Below are 23,606 nucleotides of genomic sequence, written 5' to 3'. Positions count from 1 at the left end.
CCAACAGATGCGCGAAACTGCGAGAATGACGTTGATACTTTGACGTAGGTACCACACGTACCTTACGTAATAGAACTAGTCTAAGAGTATTATTATGGGAGTTATTTTTGATTCGCGGTTACCTATATAGGATTCATATTTATCAGCTAATTTTATAGTTATATGGTTGATAATTTAAATCAAAAACAATTTGTTATAATTTAATTTTTGAATGATGACTTATATACGAATGTACGAAAGTATTCCATGTAGGATTGGATCAAGGCAGATCATGTATTGAAAAATGTATTTGTCTTTGGCCTGGAAGTACCCGATTTACAGCTTCTCAAAAACTTCCAATTGATTCGTGGGAACAATTTGATTGTATTCCTAGAACATTTTGTGGTTTGTAATTCTATTTTCTAAATATTGATTTCAAATACATTTGCAACAACTATGTATTAGAATAGTATAATACTATAGTCTATAATATTAGTAATATAATATAATATTTGTATTACCTATAGAATGTAAATGTATTTAATTATTTTAATTTAAATTCACAAGACAATGTATGTATATAATTTATTTATCAGAATCCTATGCTGAGTCAAAGAAAAAATATCACTTTTTTGTAATATCAGCGCTGAGATAGAAGATAATAAAAAACCAAGAAAACGTAAAAAGAATCAATTTTTTGACTCTCCGTTAAATAACCAGAGTAACAAATCTAAAAAACTAACAATCCATTGTAAGTACCTAGCATAACATGTCAATACAAACATGGTATTCCTCATTGTTAATTGTATTTAATAAAATTAAAATATTTCATCAACCAAGGCATATTGTTTTATTAGTCATTTAATGACCTAATCTAATTAGACCCTGAAATCACCGGTTGCAAATTAACAACATGCGTTTCAAATACGTTTGTAACAAATTCGTAAATAATAATTTTTCGTGGAATACCAACATAATTTATACGTATTAGTAAATATATACGTACCTTTCTATAATTAAGATTACGACTAAGAATCAACTAAGTCAAAAATAATAATTATTATATGAAGTATTTTATATTATATTAAACAGGAACTACGTAATTACTAATAACATTAAATTATGCAATATCAATTCTAATTTAAGATTTCAATAATATCGTAATACATTTAACGATGGCAAAAATTTTTTTTTAGTTTAATTAAACTATTGAAAAATAACCATGACGGTTACGGGATATTTAATTAAGGGAAAAATATTAATTGATAAAAGTGAACCACTCAGACTGTCCACGTACCTCCTAGCTCGAGAGCTAGTTGCGATCATCGTTGCTGGGAGGTCTAGACTCATAAAGCTAAGACCCCGCCAGCCGCCTCACGCTCCGATACATGGACTAAGTCTCATCATCGTGGCCAATGACGACTCCAGATTTGCACCTGGAGGGGACGATGCATACTACAGAAATGATCCTGTGAAGTATGATCTTAAATTTTCAACTGCAAATCAACCCATATATGTGCAGTCCTGAGACCGGTAAAAAGTGGTAGGCTCGTCACTACGAAACACGAGGTAGCGGTGTCGCGGTACCGCATTCAAATGACCAGAGCGATGGATTGCACGCGTTTTCCGGTTCAATGCATTGCCGGTGTAATATCAGTACCGGAAAAACGTTTCGTCCTTCCGGAAAACGTCAATGTGCTGCGTTCAATTGTCGCGTCTCAGTGAACGTCCCGCGTCAGTGCCATCTACCGTCGTCCGTTTGGCGCTCCACTAACGAATTGTCGACAGTTTTAACGAGAATTCTCACCGATAGATCTCGCTGCTGTTACCGAAAACCTATATGCCAGCGTTTGAACCATTTCACTTGCACCAAGTTTGAATTTATCTCAAATCGTGCGTTTGCCGTTTTAATCCATGTACATAATATATCGTCTAAATTGACGTTCAATTAGATACAAACAAATTATCTTTAAAACTCCCAAATATAGGATACTATATAACAATATAAGTATATGCGACCACACGCTAAAAAGAACGATTCAAGTACGCATTTTTAAATTATTATTATCCCATTCATTGAGCACGCACTAAAACAAAAGTGTGTAAATAGTTCGTAATAACTAATAACTAAGAAAGTATGGAACATTACAATTTTCCATTCAAAATTATTTATTTTCAATAGAATAAATTATTTCAAATGTTAATGTTGAACAAACTATTTTTTAACTGAAACATTTGTATCACCTATTAGAAAGGTAATTACAGATAAGTTATTGAATTTGAAATAGTAATGATAGTATATCCTAAACCTTGTTTAGAAATTTTTAACACATATAGATTATAGAAACACTGGATAATATCAAATTGTTAAAATACTGTTTATTGTAATAGGTACTGCTGTCTACCGCTCTAATTTTTCTCTAATGGTATACCTAATTACAATTTTATTTCTTCCCAGACGTTGTCTTTGACGCAATCATCTTAACGTTTCTGTTACTTATTTTATACAAATCACTAATCAGGATGATTCTGCTTACCTACATTCAATACGTTTTTCGTAAATTCGTCATGCACGATGACGATGCACAGCATTAAACGATTCGAAAATCAAATTGACGTGGTCTACAGTTCTATACACAGTTTTCCGAAAACTAATTTAAAATTGTATTACATTTTCAATGATTTACATGCTTGTGAAATAAAAGATATGAAATTGATACTTAGCCACTTAGGTACCCACTGTTGAGTTATATAAATCACTATAAATAAAAATTAAAAAATATTTTATTTTATAAATAAATATTTATTCATTCCAATATAAAGAATGGAGTAATAATAGTAATATATTTTATATTCGTCCTTTAAATGCGTGAAATGTTGCTCTAGTGACTAGTAGGCCAGTAGTGACTGCAGGAAATTTTTCGGTATTTCAACTTTTATGTGATCACGTATCGCGCATCGTAGACCACGCATTAAAAAAAAAATACAGGTACCTCGTGATATCAGAGGACAGAGAACCGGGGCTTAAACGACGACTTAACTCGTTTTCTTATTAATAGACTTGAATAACCAAAATTCGATAGTCAAATAGATTAAATAAAATGTAAAAATAGTGATGATAGATTTATTCAAGAAAGAAAAATGGTCAACATATCTGTTAAACATGAACATCCATATGCTTCAGATTTTCAGAATTCCTTTGAAAAGATTGTACAAGCATTGCGGGTAAAAAATTTTTCTGAAAAAAATAATACATGTACTTAAATTATCAACAAAACATCTACAGTAAGAAAAATTATTTACTTGTAAAGGTAACTATAGACAATATGATCCTGTAGATTCGACAAATAGCCTGAGTGATCTGCCAAATAGGGTGACGGGTGATCCACCGGACCGGATTTTAGCCAGGTGACACGAGTATACACGACCTATATGACATCTGACCTGCCCAAATTATAATATCTGAACGACCGGATCATATAACAGTAGATAGGTACCTATCCCAATGTTTGTTCAATCTTTTCTGTCATCACGACTGGATCTAATCAAGTTGATTATCGATTTTTTCTTCTTTAAACGTGATAGTAGGAAAACGAGTTAAATCTTCGTTTACACTAAACCCATACGATGCTCTAAGTCTTTTTTCTAATTTATTGATTTCATTGCACAAATCAATACATTCTTGTGACTGAGTCATCATTAGTTGTATATATTCTTCTCGTTTATCATAAATAATTTTCTTTATTTCATTTTCGGACTTGACTTTTGGTTCAATGTCTTCACAATTCCTCTTATTACTTATAGCAGATGTTCTGTAGTTTTTTATAATTACATACATATTTTTTATTGATATTCTTTTCATTTTGATTGATTTTTAATAATTTATCAAGATATGAACAACTATGAAAAATTACAACAAACTATTAAACTAATATTTAATATTTAAATTTATTGATTATGAGTTATGACTACTACTATAAATGTATGTAGACTAGTAGTTTGTTAATTTCTATATGGCCAAACACAAAATAAAAATGTATTTTAAAAAGTAATAATTTAATGTATAAAATAACTTATTGATATCAATAACAATCTTCCAAAATGTTCAGTCTGTTACTCTGTTCTGGACAAAATATCACTGCCTAATTATAAAGGTCGTCAGTCTTTTAACCTCTTATTAGTCCTATTCGAGTAATGAATAAACCTCACTTAGTCCCTTTTTTTTTTTTTAATAAATAATTTTTATAAGTATCATATATAATGATTGATTGTTATTTATAAGTTTAATAAATAATATTTAATTTTAATATAGATATCGATACTAAACGTATATTATAATACATAGACAAAAATTACACTATGAAATGTATCTATAAAATGGCACTTTAGTGTTTTTTTTCTTAGTAGGTCTCTAGGTTTATTGTGTTTTTTTAAATTATATTTTGAAGTTAATTTTTTTATTTACAGTACTTAGAGATTTCAGGTTTCAATGTATTACAAAAATAACTACACAAAAAATACTATCATGTTGCTGTCTTACATATTACCATTGATTATAAATACTTATTTATAATCAATGATATTACTTAACATACTCATACTACACACAATTCACTATCTAATTCATCATTATTAGTCAAGCAGACTTGACCATTACTACTGAAATACATTATTTTTATTGCAAATTTCTTGATATTTAAAGAAATCATATCATAGTTATTAGTTAGCCAGTGCCAGTAAATCCACTCATCAATAGTCTACAATTTTCATAAGTTATAACTTAATCATACAAATAAAGGATTATATGTAATAATTCAATTTTAATACAAATTATTTTATTTATACAAATCAAAATTATATATTTAAGTTTCAACTATCTAGACTTATTATTAACAACAGTATCTTATACATATTTTCCAAAATATAAATGATCAATTTTTTTAATTTTTCGCTGTAAATCATCCATGTTGTTTTTAATTAAATACTCCATTGTATATTTATTCTGATTATTTTCAGTTTGCCACTTTTCTTTGGCTAAATCCCACTCTAAAATTTCTTGACTAACAGCTTTGGCTTTAAATGGAAGTTTAGCTGATATTTTACTTAAAATATCTTTTACCTATAATATATAAAGTTGTTAGTTAATAACTGATTTGGACAATTAAAGAAATAATGTAATAAAATTATAGACAATGTAGGTTTTAAAAAATAAAAATAATATTAAATATTAAAAACAGGTTATTGGTCAACAACACTATCGCCCTCTAACCGTACACATAATTGAAAAACTGAAAAAGCTCAAACATACCTCTAGGTATTCACAATGACCTGCGATTTCAATAATAATTCTGCCTGATCTAATCGGAGTTACATAATGATCTATGCTACCTTTGCCACCACCCATTCTTTGTCCTTGGCCCTGTAACATTAAACATATATGTTCTTAATTTGTTTGTATTCTAAACTTATAAGAATAATTAACCTTTTTAGTAACAGCTTGCCATGGCGAATCAATTCTCCAAATAGCAAACATTCTGGACCAGTCTAATTTTCTTAATAAACCCATACGGATAACTTCAAAGTGTATAAACCTCATTCGGCCACCACCGGTTGCCTATAGAAATAATTAAATTAAATGTAAGCATAATTATTTTGTAACTGCATAACTAAAATATACTTGAATGCAGTTATGTTCAAATTATAATGTTTACTATTAAAAATTAAATTAAATTTCAAAAACTTACCTGTATACCATACTGTTTATGTATAAGTTTGTTGTGAACTGTTTCAGGGCCTCTCATCAAACCCAACATTTTATGCATTTTAGGAGGCCTCATTTGAGAATTACTATAATTTGGTACCCTATCGATGTAATGGAGTTTAGGTCTTTCTGGCATCTGAATATCTGAAACAAGTGTAAGTATACAGTAAACATATTATACATCACAACAATTCTGTAGTTATTGAGAAATCTTCTTTATTTCTTACGATCATATAAAATTGGAGGTTTAAAGTTTTTAATGCCTCGAACATTGTTGACTTGTGGTAGCAAAGCAGTACCTAAAACACAGATATTAAATGTGTAAACATTAAAATTATTTAATTTTTATATTTTTGAATACATTTCTTCATACTTACAAGACAATTGGTTTGTCGAAAACCTTAACATTTTATGTAACGTCATTTTCTAGAGTTGACTATAATAAAAAAATCGTAGACTTTTAGAACTTAGAAGTTGAAAATCAAAATTACAATTATCTTGAATTTTTGATTCTTGAAGTCTTGAACGAAAAAAATTATATAGTTTTTAATTTTACTGATAAGGTCTGCAGTCGCCAATGGGCATTACCGTTATCAAAACGTTCCTCACTTCTGATATAAAAACAATGCGGTTAAAAACGCAACAGAACACAAAACGTTATCAATCGTGTACATGCTACATTTACATGCACTACTTGCAGAATTTTAATAAAATTTTTACAATTTAACGTTTTGGTGCGATTACTGATTAGTTCATACTGTTTATAGTTGTTGAAGTTGTTCTCTAATTCTCTTCGCTCACCGCCGAGACGCTGACGTTAATGCGACACCGTGAACGGTCGATCGTCTGGTAAGTAAATGTGCTGTGAATTTTGTGTTGAATTTTATGAATTAATAATTACAATGTATAATGCTTGTTTATAGAATATTGATCCAATGAAAATGGAACTCGAGAGCAACGTCAATGTGGTACGAGAAAATGTAGGTAATGACATGTCAGATGCTGTGATCTTCCAGACGTACTGGCTGAATAAGAGAGATGTAGAATTTGAACAAGACATATTAAGAAATCCAAATTCTGTCAAGTGTTGGATGCGGTACATAGACAATTATAAACTGGGGCCATACAAAAAAGTTTGTGTACTGTATGAACGCGCCTTGAAACAACTACCGGGCAGTTACAAATTGTGGCACTGTTACTTAAAAATACGTCGCAAGTATTTAAAAACAACAGACAATCCAGACTATGAAGAAGTGAACAATGTTTATGAGCGAGCATTGGTATATATGAACAAGATGCCTCGCATCTGGATTGAGTTCTGCACATTTATGTTGAAACAACCTAAACTCACGGTCGCTCGTCGTCTATTTGACAGGGCCCTTAGAGCCTTACCAATCACTCAACATGTCCGAATATGGCCGTTATATTTAAAATTCATAAAAGAAAGTCATGACCCAGAAGTTGCTGTTAAAATATATAGGAGATATTTAAAATTATTTCCAGAAGATTCAGAAGATTATATTGAATACTTGACCACATCTGGACGACTTGATGAAGCTGCTGTACGCTTGTCTGAAATTGTAAATAATGACAGTTTTGTATCCAAACATGGTAAATCTAAGCATCAACTTTGGAATGAACTATGCAATTTAATATCAAAAAATCCTTTAGAAATTAAATCATTAAATGTTGATGCCATTATACGTAGTGGTTTAAGACGTTACACTGATCAGCTTGGTCATTTGTGGAATTCGTTAGCTGATTATTACATACGTAGCGGATTATTTGAAAGAGCAAGAGATATATATGAAGAGGCTATTCAAACTGTTACAACGGTTCGTGATTTTACACAAGTTTATGATGCTTATGCACAATTTGAAGAATTAAGCTTACAAAAACGAATGGAAGTTGTTCATGCTAATCAAAATAGTACTGAGAAAGATGATAGTGAAATTGACTTACGTATGGCAAGATTGGAAAACCTGATTGAAAGACGATTATTACTTTTAAACTCAGTACTGTTAAGACAAAACCCCCACAATGTTAAAGAATGGTTAAAACGTGTACAGCTCTATGAAGGAAATGATGTTCAGGTAATAAATACTTTTACTGAAGCTGTGGAAACAGTTGATCCTCAAAAAGCTGTTGGTAGATTGCATACACTTTGGGTTGAATTTGCTAAGTTTTATGAAAAAGCCAAACAAGTTGAAGAAGCACGTTTAGTATTTAAAAAAGCTGTTTTAGTGTCATACATTAAAGTCGAGCATTTAGCCAGTGTTTGGTGTGAATGGGTAGAAATGGAATTAAGACATGAGAACTTTAATGAAGCAATGAGACTTATGCGACAAGCAACTTCAATACCTTCTCGGAAAGTAGCCTATCACGATGATACAGAAACTGTTCAAATACGATTACATAAATCATTAAAATTATGGTCATTATATTTGGATATGGAAGAGAGTTTTGGAACAGTTAAGTCAACAATGGCTTGTTATGATCGAGTAATAGATTTAAGAATTGCAACTCCACAAACTATAATTAATTATGGATTATTTTTAGAAGAAAATAACTATTTTGAAGAAATGTTTAAAGCTTATGAAAAAGGAGTAGCGTTATTTAAGTGGCCAAATGTTTTTGATATATGGAATACATATTTAACAAAATTTTTGGATCGTTATGGTGGTACAAAACTTGAACGTGCTCGTGATCTTTTTGAGGAATGTCTAGAAAGTTGCCCACCACAATTTGCTAAGTGTATTTATTTATTATACGCAAAGCTTGAAGAGAAACATGGTTTAGGTCGACGAGCAATGGCCGTCTATGAAAGAGCCACTGAAGCTGTTCTACCTGAAGAGAAGTTTGAAATGTTTAATATTTACATTAAAAAAGCAGCAGAAATATCTGGTATACCAAAGACTAGAGAAATTTATATGAAAGCCTTGGAAGTTTTAACAAACAATAATGCTCGTACAATGTATCTAAGATTTGCTGAACTTGAAACAAAATTAGGTGAAATTGATCGTGCTAGAGCCATATACTCACATTGTAGTCAAATTTGTGACCCAAGAGTAACTGAAGAATTTTGGCAGACATGGACCTCATTTGAAGTTGCTCATGGTAATGAAGATACTCTCCGTGAAATGTTAAGAATTAAACGAAGTGTACAAGCAATGTACAATATTCAAGTGAACATGATGTCAGCACAAATGATGTCTGTTATTTCAGTTGAACCAGAAAAGAGTGGAATGAAGTTGTTAGAAGAAAAAGCATTAGAAAACAAAGAAAAACCATTGGAACCTATCAAATTTGTTTTGGGTAGTGAACAAGACCGTTTACCGAATGAAAAAGTTACTAATCCAGATGAAATTGAATTCAGTGACGATGAAAATGAAGTCGATGGTGACAAAGAAAATGAAGAAAACGATGACGAAGATATGCCTACTAAAAAAGATGTGCCTGCTGAATTATTTGGTAACTTAGGAGCATTTACAGAAAAAAATACTGAATAGCTATCATATATTATACTATTGTCTATTTCCCCTTTTTTTATATATGTAAATAGTTAATAATTATTTTTAAGAGTATAAAATGTATTTTATGTCATACAATTTTTAATAAATTTTTTAAACATTAAATTATTTATTTTTAGCATGAAATTATATTAAAATCATTATTCATTATCAATGATCCATCAATATATAGATTAAACGAGATATTGGGCATCAAATATTAAAACACTACAGGAAATACAAGCAGTACATAATTTTTAAATATCTTGGCTGAACAATGAAAAGTAGATTCCACTCATCATAGTAAACAGTAAAGTGAACTGGGCCTATATTTTACATTATATAATGTTATAAAGTAATTAGGAAAACTAAAAATAGATAGTTATACTAGGTATGGGAAAGAAAAGTATAAAATTGTAGAAGTACAAATAATAAAGATATAAATATAAATGTACTACTTTTTTGTTAAGTTATTTACTAGTTATTAGTCGTGTACTCTTGTCTCTCAAGTCATTTAGACTTATACTTTAAAATATTTGATACTTCAATTGCTCAACGTTAAGAATGTTTTAATTGAGTGTATACATAAGAAACTATGTTATATTCATAAAGACTCAATAATATGCAAGAAATTTCTTAACATTAACCAATACAAGTATAAAATAGGTACACTAATTGTTTGTGTTGATGAAATTCTAGATAGAATTGTACTCTTTAGTATTTTAGTAAGTACTCAATTGAGTGGGTGGCAAACATTTTTTTTTAATAAAGATCTACTGAGGTCTAAGAATATATTTTTTCTTTAGAAGAGCCATGAAAATACATAAGATTATTGTCGACGACGGTCAATGTGATTTATTAGGGGAAATAAATTAAATATAAAAAATTAATTAAAAAAATTTAACAAATGGTTATCGATTTAATTTTGAGCATTACCGGGGTTCACAATTTAGCCGTCTTGGCGTTCAAATCATGACAAAATAAACATTTCAAGGCTCTAATGATTGGTTTTGGAAATTCATATCTTCATGAAAATATATTATTTTTTTTTTTATATAATATGCAGTAATTCAGTTACTATGCACATCAGACATCAGTACATCACAGAAGAATAAATTTATTTTGTGTTAACATAAACAAAACAATTGTAGAACAAGAGATAGTGGTCCGTAAAAACGATATTGTAGATGTCTGTGCACAGAACAAATGAAATAATTTGGACCACTATCTTTTGCTCTATAATTTTTTTTTCCAATCATATTAAATTCTAAATTTTATATTTGTTTCAGAACATATTATTTAGTCAAAAGAAATTTGATTCATTAAATAAATATGTTTGATGTCATTATGTCACCCTATGATATAGGGCCCATACCACTATCCTATAGAAATATAGAAAATAATATCTTCTAAGACCTTGCTGTGCCCTATACGATGGATGATAAACTAAGATTGGTTCATGATGATAAGCTTATCAAGTGAATAATGATAAAAAGTGAATATGTGATAACTTACTCATGAATTAAGTGTGCTTTATTATTATTTTTGCAAAAATCAAATTATTAATAAGCCTATTTGTAAATTAATGTTTATATACATGCTTGTAATTTATAGTTTTTAAATTTAAATTTTAAATAGATCTTCCATCCAACACTTTATTGTTTAAAGTAATTGTGTAGTATAAATGTGCTAAAACTATGTTTTTTAGACGATTAAAACTATCTCACACAAGGTGTTTTTTACCGGCGTTTTTTTTAAATAAAAATGAACACGATATAGAAGGAACAGAAGTCTTGGTTGTAAAAAAAGTCGGTGGTTGGCAAGGTGTTTTGAACGCATTTGCTACAGAGTAGGTCTAAATGTTTAATAAATTAAAATTAACTTAAATTGAACCATTTGGGGTTATTTAAATTTGTATTTGCTTTCAGCGAAGATGGTAATCCATCTGCAGATGTAAGAGCTATATTTTCAACAATATGTTACAGCAGTTTGATGGGTGGTGTGTATGGTAGTTTATCCTACAGTAAACGAGCTTATGAAGATTTTTTTCAGAAAAACCAATCAACACTGTTTCAAAATCAGTTTGAAGCCAAAGTATGCGATTAAATTCATATTTTATACCAACGGTTCTCAAACTTTTTTGGTTCACGTATTCCTAAAAATAAAAAATTGCTCCTCCTTTGAACAAATGACTTAGTGTATAGTGTACACACAATATCAATATTGACATCTCACCTCCTTTGTTTAGTGCTTTTAGTTTGGGAATTGCTGTTATATAATATAATCTAGATCTAAATTTTGATATCAAACATGCATGAATGACCTTTTAGGCTAAACTACAATCTCAAGTAACATTGGCAATGGCAAGAGGCGTTTTTAAATGGGGAACCAGAGTAGCACTGTTCTGCGGTTGTTTTTCGTAAGTTTTTATGGTTTATGTAATATATATTATGTTTTGGATTTATATCTGAGAGAAGCAAAATTATTGATAATACTGTACAAAAATATGTGTGTCTACCTATTTTTTTTATATTTATTGAATTAATAATGCAAAGGTGATAATAACCTATTTTCTAATTATAATAAATTATAATTGTTAATAAATTTAATATCTTAAATATATATGTATTGACAGTAAGTTAGTAAATATTTATTATAAGCACACAAAATAATAACCATGCTATTTTTTTTATACATACAGTATAAGATTTTTATTGGTCTAAGTTCAATACTATTATATTGAAGTATATTATTTTAGGTGTTATTATTATTATTGTACTATACAATATTAAACAAATTTTGTTATCCATGCCCATAAAATGCCAAAATTCAATCATACTGTATGGGCTATCCTCGGTAACTTATAAATATTGGTCATAAGTTGATATATTATAAATTTTGTTTAAATATTTCATAAATTATAAATTAACATAGAACCTTTTATAAATTGAAAGATAAATTCCAAAGAAATTTCTAGTTATTATAAATCAGTGTTTGAATTTGAACAAATTACATTAAATCAGAAATGTGTGTAGATTGTAATGGAAAAACATTAACAGCAAGTGGATGATAGTGATTTTGTTAGTATAAGTGCAAAGAATAAATTGGAAAAGTTAGAATATATGTATATTATATAATATGTAGTTAGAAAATAACTAGCTTAAATGAAATAATTACTTAACCTAATCATTGGTAACTATTGTTCATTTCATAAACTTTACTGTTAAACATAAATTATCTCAATTAATTTCTGAAATTTTTGTTAAAAATTAAGTTGTCGTTGACTGGAAAACATTTTAAAGGAAAGTCTATACTTAGTAAATTGAAAATCAAAGTCAGAAAATATATGGCAGAAGTTTGATTGAAGCAATCAACAAAAGTTAATTTTTTTAAGAAAAAAAAAATGCTACTCTAACATAATACAAACTGTTTTTATCATTACTTTACAACGCAATGTATTACATATTGTATAGTACATTTATTATGTTTATGTAGTCTATGAATGAACAAAATATAAAAGTTATAATCATGATAGTAGAAAAATAATATATTAGATATTATAGCTATTAGAATATCATTTTAGAACAAAAAACAAAAAAAAATAATGGTGGGTTAATACTTATTATAATTATAATTGAAAAATAACTTATATTAAGGTGTATTTGCAAAGTTAAAGTATAATTCATTATTTTTCTTTTCAGAACTGTAGTAACAGCTGTTAATGCATATACACAAAACGTTACTGTATTTAGTTATGCATTAGGTGGTCTTATAGTAGGTGGAATTTCAAGAATAAGTTTTGGTATGAAAGGTTTTATTGTTGGATCTACATTGGGTAAGTATTTTTTAATATAATGTAACATAATTAATAAATCATAATATAAACTATGTAAATATAAATACCTAGATATAAACACTCTGGACTGTGTATAACATTTACTTCTAGCCTTTACTTATCTATTTCATAATGTTATTAATATTTTAAACAGTGAAAATATGATATCACTTGTTAATGTAGTATTTCAAAATTAGAAAAAATCCATTTTTCAATTAACTAACTAGGTACTATTTATTATTTTTAATCTATTATTGAAAAAAGAAATATGTTAATAATTTAAATCTATTACCATTAAAACATTATTAAGTATTAATACATAATATAAACAAACACACACAAAAAAAAAACAAAGTTTATACTTAGTTTAAATAAGAAAACACGGAGAAAAATTGTCCAACTTACTATATTATTTTATTTTAAAAAGCTAAATTTATTTATTTTTAAAATTAAATTTCTTAGTTTTAAAAATATAACGAACTTGTTCTTTAATCTTTGTATGTTTATTTTAGGAGGTGTTTTAGGTATCATTGTTGGAGGCTTTACATTATTAATATTAAGGTTTTCTTCTTTAACTATGGATGAAGTAAAAGAATGGCAAAATCAAAGTCAAATAGAAAGAGACCTGTATGTTATATCACATTTAAATATAAATTGAAAAACAAATAGTCAACCATGTTTTTGTTTATTGCAGGTATTTTATCAAAGAACAAAAAACATCTCGGATATTCAAATATGATAATACACCTGAGCTACAAGCACATGAAAAAAGATTACAACCGTCAGAAACAATTTCAGAATAAAGAATTGCTATTATAATTTATGGTAAACACCTATTTTATTAATGTTCATATATGGCAATAAGCTATTAGTTAAAATATAATATATATATATATATATATATGTGTGTGTATTAACTATTAATTAATATCAAATAATAACTTAAACTTATTAAACTTTTAGCCTTAAAGCTTATCACTTTATATAATAACACTCAAAAACATGGTATATAAATATAAGGGTTGGATGTTATATATCAATGTGCATCTTGTTTCTTTGAAATGTTGCATTTTCTTATTTTGATACAGTGATAGTATTGGTTAATCTTGATCTTTTTTTCGGTGTATTCTATTACTGTAATCATTGTGTATAACTTTTTTTTTTATTAACAGCAAACAAGAATATATACAATCTGTATTAATTTATATAACAAGTATAAATATCTATAATATAGATAATTTGTACAGGGTTGGACAGATTGATTGAAGGGGGTATCCAAACAATACTACTTCACATGTGTAAAACTTAAAATAAAAAAGTTTTAATACTATTTATTAATTGTACATTATAATTTATTACAATTTTAGAATGAAGTGTATTGTCATATGTTGGGAGCACTCCATATAGTTCTTCATTACCAGCCTTCGTCATAGTGAAAAATTGATGTTTCAAAGATCTTGGAGAATCTTTTATTGCAGTCTACTAATCCTTTAAATTGTATCCAATAATTTTCTAATATAAGTTTTTACTTCTATTACAAAATCCCAATGTTTACATACATTACTTTTAAATTAATGAACTGTTAACTTGTACATATTGTTATGATTGTTAGTAATTTGTATTGAAGTAAATAGTGTTATTATTTTAGTATATCTATATGTGTAACTAAATTATTCCTTATTGTATTTTGTTCAGCAATAGAACACACCAATTCTGCGCATCTCCATGCAACAACCTGCCATTGAGACCAGTTTCACTATAGAGATGCGTGAGAATGCACAGAAAAACTGATTTTTGTCGGGCCATAGATTTCTGGACAGAGTATATGACTGGTTAAAATTTACAGAATGATGATAAATGATAATTGATATTGAAAAATTTAAAAATCCCAGGTTCATCAATCTACCTAAATCTATATTGTTTTTCCTGAATAATATTAAAACATCTTTAATTATTGTGTGTGCATTAAAAACATAGCATTATACTGGAATGTCATTTCAATAATCAACAATTTAAAAATGCAAATTGTTTCATGTTAATTTAGATTTTAATAGTAATAGGTATCAGGTATCCATAACCTCAAGATAACATTATAAAAAAAAGATAGAGGAGCTTTAGGCGCTTTAGAACCCTCAGTTTTTTCATTGAAATTGCGCTCCTCCATATTATATAATAAAAATAAAAATAAAAATGAGTAGGTACCATTATTTATATTATATTTTATCAACTATTTTGAGATTTGAATGAAAATAGTAATACCATACCAAATTACCGCAAGTACTTGAATGGTTATTATGTATATTAATTATTATTATTAGTATTAATTAAATTAATATTATACTATACTCTATACTCTATAGGTGTACATAATTAATGAGTTTTTTCATTAGTTGAATCACGGTAAACGTTTTATATTTTTTTTTAAGTATATTTTTGAGATTTTTTTATATATACCAATTGTACCATGGTCTATGATCAATTAAAACTGGTACCCATACCTACAACATAATAAGATTTTTTAAATCTTAATATTATTGTTTTGTCTGTTATATAGTAATTTTAGATTTTTTTTGTGATTCAAAGAAAATAAATCGTAAATGAAAAATAATTGGTAATAAACAATTTATAATTTTGGCAATTTTGCAAATATCATCTAGGTATTAAAATAAAAGGTTTTCATTTAATACTATAATTTTTTTTAAATGCATATTTATTGCTTCTTTAGGGCATAAATGTATGTATATTATAAGATTTTTTAGGGCATAAAATCCCTAGCCCTACTGTCCTTACTAGTAACTATAGGTCTACATGTAAGTAAATAAGTAATCATTAAATAAATAATCAAGAATCTTCAATTATAATATGTTTTTTTTTATTATAATAATACATTTAAAATCAATATGTGTATATCAATTCTGATATAAGAAAATTTTTTCGGTAACTGTTTTAGGTAGTGTGGTGTAAAAACATTCATGGGGACTGCCGTTCCCAATTTCCCACATTGTAATTTGTAATCAGTATTGGTAACCCATCAACCAATTTGAATAAGACATAATGACTCACAACGATCAAAGTAAACATTTATTTTATTTATAACTATATAATATATACATATCACAATTCACAGTAAATTTAAATATACAATTACTTATAACTATAAATTTTATAATACACATTTTAATAAACAATAAGCTTTTTATTTATTATAACTTCACGTTATTTAATAATTAAAAAGCTTATTATAATACATAATAAAATTGAGAAATACGAAGAGTTGATACTAGCAGCAGATGCTACATAAGGATGTGCGCCTCCGACGAATGGCCACCATTTGCCTAATGTGGATATCATATTTGTACGACTTTCGATATCTACGTCTAAACCATCACTCTGACTGGATTCATTTTTTTTCACGTACATCGAATCCATGTCTTCGGGATTTAGTATTGACACTAATCCTTTACCGTTATAGTTTCCACATTTCGGAAAACCTGGAGGTGATGGTGGCATGTCCCAGTCTTCGCCGATTTTGAACACAGTTGCCATGCCCACTTCAACATGGAACTCGATATGACAATGAAATAGCCAATAACCTGTTATATAAAATCAATAGGTACTTATTGTATATTTTTGAAGTTTTAAAAATATTGTTCATGCTGAATTTCTGCCTTACCAGGATTATCGGCTATAAAACGTAATATTGTAAATCCACCATCTGGTACAGTTACGGTGTCTTTAAGAGGCGCAGTTCGTAAATTTCTTTCGATACGCCCATCTCTGTCCATTTGTTCTATCTCTTCTACAGTAGTATGGTTTCCTACTCTTTCCATCGCAACTACCCTAAATGGATGTCCATGCAAATGGAATGGATGATTTGCGTTGTATGTTACACCTTAAAATTAATAAGGATATGTTTGTATAGTCAATTACTTTTACCTATAGGTAGGTATACGTTCTATTTTTTCCAATATTTTTATTTACCTTTATCAATGAGAAATAGTTCAACGACTGACCCCAGAGGAACTCTTATAATATTTGTACACTCACAAAATTCTTTTGAACAATCTTTCTTTATATGATCACAACTCATCCAAGGTTCTATCATTTCTCTTTGAGATAATAATGGAAATGATGGAAGCTTGAAAGACATTTTGTTAATTTGTGGTGTATAAACACGTTCAGACTTATGCGATACTATAACATATAAATATAAAAATATTTATTCACTAAACCGATTTCATAATCGTATTCCATTAATTCTTAAAATAAAATTATTATTACCTTGTTTGAATCCATATAACATAGGTTTATGGAAATGTGGATTATCTAAAGAATAAAAATCATAAGACATAAATAACGTTACATCTGGTTTTTTTGCTAAACGAAGATCGTGTTTTGGAGGTGTTGCGTCTTCTAATTCTGATACAGTGGCTGTGTCCATTAGTCCCGATCCTTTATTCAGTGCATTCAATTGCTGTAATTATTGTGTATTTAAATGCATTAATTAAATATAATCATAAAACAAAAAATTATTGATATTATTTTGTAATTGTGCATTATATTTACAATTCCGGAATGAAGTGTATTGTCATATGTTGGTGTGCCCTCTGGTTCTTCGTCACTTGCTCCATCGTAGTGCAAAATTGATACTTCAAAGGCCTTAGTAAATCTTTCATCGCAGTCCATTAATCCTCTAAATCGCATCCAATAATTGCCAACATTAGCTGTTGCTTCCACTACAAAATCCCAACGTTCACCAGCATAACTTACAAATGAATCGACTGTAAACATGTTTACATATCCGTCATATTATTATCGTTGTTATAATATATATATGGAATCTAATAACGTTATTATTTTGGTTATTTTTTAAGTATAACTATATTATTATTTACCTACTACTGGCTGAACATTATATCCATCTGTTGCAATCATAGTAAACGTATGATTATCGATACTCATTGAAATTGGACAATTTAGGAATCCAGCGTTAATCAGTCTAAACCTATATCGTTTACCCTAAACAATATAAAAACATTAAAATATTTAATATTGAAGTTAATTAAAATTGATTTCCATTTATATAGATATAAGAGTAACAAAAGATCGATTAAATTTAAATTAATGCATTTATTAACTGATAAATACTTCCTAATCCTATTTTGTGTCGAATATTCATTATAAATTAAATAATTAAAAATATCGACTTATACAAATAGGAAATTAAATTTTTTTCGTATTAAGTAAACAACAAACGGATTTAATTTGATATTAATATCTACATTTAATATTATTAAGCCTAGGTACTTAGTCGTTATTATATTTTTCTCACATAAAAATATATTTATTATTTCCATATTTTATGAAAAATTGAAGATTATTCAAGTCACTGAACCATATTATTATAATTATATTGTAATTTGTGTAACAAACTAAAAAAATTACACACGTATAATAATTATAAACGCTGTTCATAGATCGCGCTATATATATATATTACGCTGAATATTGTTATTAGACGTCTGTAAGTATAAAGATTCTACTCAGATTTTTATCAAATATGGTACATCTTAACAATCATTTAAATTTATAAATTATCATACTTCATCAAATATAAATTTATTGTGAGTTTTGAGTACCTAATTTTTTGTGGCAACCATTTATTATTTTATTCATTCACATTTTTTTTGAACTTGCAGTGCATTAGATCAAATTTTCGCGGAAAGGGATAGGTCCTTTATGTATATTAAACGCGATGACGGTGGATGGACTAGTATACTAAGTACCTACTGCCCAAACCAACAAATCACCTGGGTTTCAAGAGTTTTAAAACATGAAATCGTACTAGTGGCGCCGATTCTATAATATGGTTTCACTGTGACAAATGCCATACCTAATTTAAGTGGGTGGGCCGGGTGGATATAGACACCTTGGGCACGAAATTGGTACAAATTAGACTTCGCGAATCGCTATGTCTCAAGAGACTCAAGAGACACTCGAAAGTTTGCTTATAATTAATTATAAAATAGAGTTATTAAGCCTCTGGTAGATCGGGTTGGGTGGTATAAGTATACTGCTATACAAATAAATCGGTTACGAATATTTTAAATGACATCTGCGCCACTGACTCGTACAACAGCGCAGTGGTAATTATGTTTATATTTTCCTATATTGTTTATAGCAGACGGTTAGGTTATTACAATATACTCACTCTGGTCACGTTGAACTGCGTCAGGGGCGTGCGGTAACCGCCGTCGAACACTTTGTAACGGCCGCGGCCGTTTACCAGAATGGTCTCGGGCTTATTGTTGCCCGAACCGTGGTAGTGGGCGAGGAACTTGCGGATGCCAAGCTCATGCAGCCAGTCGGTAACCGTGATGACGTGTACGTCCACGTCGTACATGTCGCGGTGCACGTCCCGCGACTTCGGGGCTCGCACCACGAACGACCCGAACGCTCCGTCACCCCGCTGGCAGCCGGAATGCGAGTGCCAGAAGTGCGTGCCCTCGTTGTCGGCCAGGTACACGTACCGGAACGAACTGTGCGGCGGCACCGGACACTGCGTCACGTACGGCACGCCGTCCATGTACGGCGAGTTGCGCTGATGGTGCCCGTGCCAGTGGACGGACGTCGACTCCTCCATCATGGCGTTCTCCACGTCCACCATGACCGTGTCACCCAAGCACACCTGTGGAACGTGACACACACGTCGATCGTTAGTATATTGGTAAGCACGTGTTTATTATATTATAACATTTCGCGCGCGCTAATTCCGTTTGCAAGCGTTCGGCGTAACTATTTTATAATTATAATAATATTTGTATCTGTATACACGCGCTAAACTTAACTATCGGGTTATGTCGCAAATATCTCGAGGAGAACGGAAAATACAAACAATTAGATGACAAAAAATTCAAGATTTTTACGCGATTGACAAGATAATAATTCATTTATTATACTAAATGTTTGTGGGCATGCGATAATATTTTGTAGATATACTAGTTGATTTCTTCTCATTATTCGCGATGTATAAGTATTTTCTATACAGGTATTATACTTATACACCTAGTCCTAGTATCCTGTACCTACTTGTTATCGAGATTTTATTTTTAGTGAATACCTTCGTAGTTCGTAGGTTATGAACGTTTTGATATATATATGGGTATCAAATACAATATGGAAAACAAAATGAAACAGGGATAATGAGAATCTGATATAAGTTTTCTACCGTACAATACAGTTGCAGTGTTTGGGCAAACAAAATAAAAGCCATCGATTTTTAAATACTTTACTTCATTTTCCGGCTAAAATATTTGCTGCAAAATAGTATAATTTAAGATTTTCTACTTTCAACTGTAATATGGACAAATTGCATTAACATTAATGAAACAGCTCTTTCCGAGGATTAAATGTAACTGTTTTGTAAGTTCCATTTTATAATTTTATCTCATAACAATTCCGAATGTAGGATATGAACCTTTATTTATTATTTCTATTACTTTGTTTTATCTGTTTCTTGTTAGATTTTTATTTTAAAAACTTTTAAAATAAGATCTATTACAAATAAAATATTTTATTAAATTTATCGGTTTTTGAAAATGTTAATTTTTAGGTATACTTTTAATAATTTGTTTCTATAAATTTTATTTTTAACTACTTAAGAATGTTGAAAATAGGTTTTTGTAAAGTTCATTATAAGTAAGTAACTGTAATTTTTTTTAAATGTCAAACGAAATAACGTAAATGTCTTAATTATTGGATAGCCAGCAGAGCTTATTAATAGTAAGACACTTAGTATTATTTATACTCTTAAAACTAAATTTTTGTAAATAAAAATAAAATCGTGATTACATATTTGTGTATTATTATCATTGATTAAATTATACATTAACATATACATCAATACATTTGTATTTTTAATCAATGCTATTATATAGTAAATAATTACTTTAAAATTCATAAACAATTCTACAGTTGATGGCTGGTTGCCGGTTGGTGTAACATAATGTGTTGTACAAATAATGAAATAAATGACAATAATATTATAATATTCGTCATCAATGAAAAGCGTTTCGTTTTGTTTTCTTCATTAGTGGAATAAAAATTTTTTTGCTCGGAGATAATAAGAAAATAATGAATCATATGTATAGTTATCGACTCCTGTTATAGTAACTTGTCTCACTTAACTCTTATTTCTACACCCGTTAAGTCAATTAATCGCTGTTTCGTTAACATACCTTATTTTAATAGCCTATATGTTATATATTTGTTGTTGTACTACTTGTACCTATAATAAAGACTAGTGTTCGTAAGACATATATAAATATATTTGTATAAATGTACATCATAGGTATTTACACGTGGATTTAATTACAGACATAATGTGTTATACATAATATTATGTTGCAATAATATTGCCAGTATTGGAGAACATCAACGAAAATTAAAAATAATCACCGTTTCGCCATCTCAATTCTCTAATTGCCATCTGTGCAATTTAATAGATATACCAGTATAAATTATATTATACGATTTCGATATTTTGCCATTTAAATTGTTCGAAATAATTCAATGCTGTTTCCATATTTAAACGTGTAAATACTAAAATACGTGTTTAAAATTGTAATTATTAAACAAATCGTCCATGCACAAATAATAATACCTACAGCATTACAGCATGCAATACAATGATTAACGTTAAAAAATATAAATTTAAATATACATTGGTCATTTGGCCATCAGTCATTTCTAAGAACTAGTACGCGCCTCTGTATAAATAATAATACAAGTAAAAAGCACTGCAGTTTGGAAAAAAATTCTCGATGGTGCTCAATTAATATATAATCAAAAGTAATAAGTATATACTGCAGATTGCCGGTTGGGCAAAAGTTACACCCTGTGCTATAAAGCTCAATTAAATTGCTTGTCTAAATTATAATAATATGTAAACTAAGATCTACAATTGTAACTATCAGCTAAGGGTAATTTACCAAGCGACAAGCACCAAGTATGATCATCCTTATTTTTTCTTCAATAATGAATTTATTCAAACCCTGAATTTTGAATTATTTTAAGTAGGTTATTTATAAGGTTGGGTCGTATTTTAAATTTTTTAGAGATTTTATACTATGTCTTGTGGTGACTCAAAATTATAAGTTTCAAATATGAACCTTTATACTTGTTTTACAGTAAACTGTTTACCGAATGATTTTTTTTTAAATATTGATCTATCTAAAACAAAATTTGAACTAGTTATTTTTCTGAGTTATTAAAATGTATATACTAAATATAATAATCGTTAAAAATGGTTTAACAAAAATAAATAATATGTAGTTTAATATTGGATAATGGATCTAGCATTTTAGTGTAAGTAATTTTTATTTTTCATATTTTAAAAATTATAAGACTTTAACATTAAAAACTAGGTAACATTTTCAAATCATTATAGTTTTCATAATCCATTATATGTTTTAATTAAATTATTTAGGATATATTAACATTATCTTCTTAAATACGCAAAGGTAAAAATTACTCGTTCAAATTTTGATTCAAGTACCTTAAAATTTTCAAAAAAGTAATTTGATAAATAATTTACAAGAAAAAGGACGATTCTTTTTAAAAAATAATGTTGGTTCACCACAGAACACCACACCATAAATGAATAAATGATATACATTATATAAATTTGGAAAATATGGTTCTTAAATATAAGGTAGTTGTATTTCATATTTTAAGGATTTTAATGAGTTTATGATAATAAATAGTGTTCTGTGGTAATACAAACATCTTTTTTTTCAAACAAGAACCATATTTGTTAAGCAGATGATTTGTTTTGAAAATGTTGATATTCCTATCAAAATTGAAATTTTAATATGTGTAGTTTTTGAGTTTTTTAACTTTATAAATAATATTTTATATAATAATTGGCTTATTTAAAATAGTTAAAATATAAGGTATAATTTTGATTCGAAAACCATTATTAATATTGATTTATTCACAGCATTCTATAATTTTTTTTTAACTATATTATAAGATCTGCAGAAGTTCAATGAGTATAATATAGACTAAATATTATTTATATAGATACATATACATTTTAATTTTATAATAAGATTGAGAACTATCCCTTAGTAGATACATTTTAATACTTCAAAACAACTAATTTATTTAGATAAATGAGTACATAGGAATTTAAAAAAATCTTCTGCTTAAAAATATACAAAACACTGGATTTTATCTGTCATCATTTAAAAAAGCAATATTATGTATTGTCAGTTTGTCACTATACTTCTTAAATAGTAAAAAAGTTAAGTTTATTTATTATTTAAGGATAAAAGGGGGATGAACGTACTAGGTGAATATTTTTACTTATATACTTATATATAATTAAATTATAATAGTAGTATTATAGATAATGTCAACGAAATGCACGAAAACACGTTTAAAGTTATTTTCTTCTACTCCACCATCTTCACATATTATAACAATTTTAGACTGACAATATTCTCATCGTGTCTACTCG

General features: G+C 28.4%; 4 protein-coding genes and 1 non-coding gene across 11 annotated transcripts in view; 2 read left to right on the top strand and 3 right to left on the bottom strand.

Annotated features, from left to right (window-relative positions):
* Window positions 1-1,254: 1,254 nt before the first annotated feature.
* LOC132923549 (small nucleolar RNA U3) lies at window positions 1,255-1,465 on the bottom strand. Its single transcript, XR_009661204.1, has one exon. It is a non-coding gene; the product is annotated as a small nucleolar RNA U3 (small nucleolar RNA).
* Window positions 1,466-4,779: 3,314 nt separating this feature from the next.
* On the bottom strand, window positions 4,780-6,276 carry LOC132922680 (large ribosomal subunit protein uL16m). Its single transcript, XM_060986324.1, has 6 exons — window positions 6,118-6,276; window positions 5,968-6,039; window positions 5,724-5,884; window positions 5,462-5,593; window positions 5,288-5,398; window positions 4,780-5,098 (listed from the first exon to the last, which is right to left on the bottom strand). The coding sequence occupies exons 1-6, from the start codon at window positions 6,161-6,163 to the stop codon at window positions 4,883-4,885; spliced, it is 738 nt and encodes a 245-aa protein (XP_060842307.1). The 5' UTR covers window positions 6,164-6,276; the 3' UTR covers window positions 4,780-4,882.
* A 112-nt stretch (window positions 6,277-6,388) lies between these two features.
* Window positions 6,389-9,375, top strand: LOC132921027 (pre-mRNA-splicing factor syf1 homolog). Its single transcript, XM_060983833.1, has 2 exons — window positions 6,389-6,589; window positions 6,664-9,375. Exon 2 carries the CDS (start codon window positions 6,676-6,678, stop codon window positions 9,247-9,249), a length of 2,574 nt encoding a protein of 857 aa, XP_060839816.1. The 5' UTR covers window positions 6,389-6,589; window positions 6,664-6,675; the 3' UTR covers window positions 9,250-9,375.
* A 1,389-nt stretch (window positions 9,376-10,764) lies between these two features.
* Window positions 10,765-15,109, top strand: LOC132920222 (RPII140-upstream gene protein). 3 transcript variants are annotated; one of them, XR_009660710.1, is made up of 8 exons: window positions 10,766-11,098; window positions 11,178-11,343; window positions 11,580-11,668; window positions 12,951-13,084; window positions 13,597-13,711; window positions 13,779-13,909; window positions 14,452-14,581; window positions 14,780-15,109. XR_009660710.1 is itself a non-coding variant. In XM_060982445.1 (7 exons), exons 1-6 carry the CDS (start codon window positions 10,947-10,949, stop codon window positions 13,885-13,887), a joined length of 765 nt encoding a protein of 254 aa, XP_060838428.1. In that variant the 5' UTR covers window positions 10,765-10,946; the 3' UTR covers window positions 13,888-13,909; window positions 14,780-15,109. The 3 variants fall into 3 exon arrangements, 2 of the variants coding, with proteins under 2 accessions (XP_060838428.1, XP_060838427.1); XM_060982445.1 differs by lacking the exon at window positions 14,452-14,581 and having other exon boundaries at window positions 10,765-11,098; XM_060982444.1 differs by lacking the exon at window positions 14,780-15,109 and having other exon boundaries at window positions 14,452-14,734.
* A 1,043-nt stretch (window positions 15,110-16,152) lies between these two features.
* The window catches only part of LOC132920220 (uncharacterized), a 34,882-nt gene continuing 27,428 nt past the window's right edge, over window positions 16,153-23,606 (bottom strand). For all 5 annotated transcript variants that reach the window (XM_060982440.1, XM_060982443.1, XM_060982439.1 and 2 more), the window contains 7 exons: window positions 19,296-19,772; window positions 17,980-18,103; window positions 17,651-17,865; window positions 17,366-17,558; window positions 17,066-17,278; window positions 16,758-16,976; window positions 16,153-16,677 (listed from right to left, as the gene is read on the bottom strand). In XM_060982440.1, coding sequence (XP_060838423.1) covers window positions 16,301-16,677; window positions 16,758-16,976; window positions 17,066-17,278; window positions 17,366-17,558; window positions 17,651-17,865; window positions 17,980-18,103; window positions 19,296-19,772 — 1,818 coding nt within the window. In that variant the 3' untranslated portion in view covers window positions 16,153-16,300. The remainder of the gene's footprint in view (window positions 16,678-16,757; window positions 16,977-17,065; window positions 17,279-17,365; window positions 17,559-17,650; window positions 17,866-17,979; window positions 18,104-19,295; window positions 19,773-23,606) is intronic.

The sequence above is a fragment of the Rhopalosiphum padi genome, chromosome 2 (genome assembly GCF_020882245.1).
Source record: "Rhopalosiphum padi isolate XX-2018 chromosome 2, ASM2088224v1, whole genome shotgun sequence".
Classification (NCBI taxonomy): domain Eukaryota; kingdom Metazoa; phylum Arthropoda; class Insecta; order Hemiptera; family Aphididae; genus Rhopalosiphum; species Rhopalosiphum padi.
This window is presented reverse-complemented; position numbering and strand designations above follow the sequence as displayed.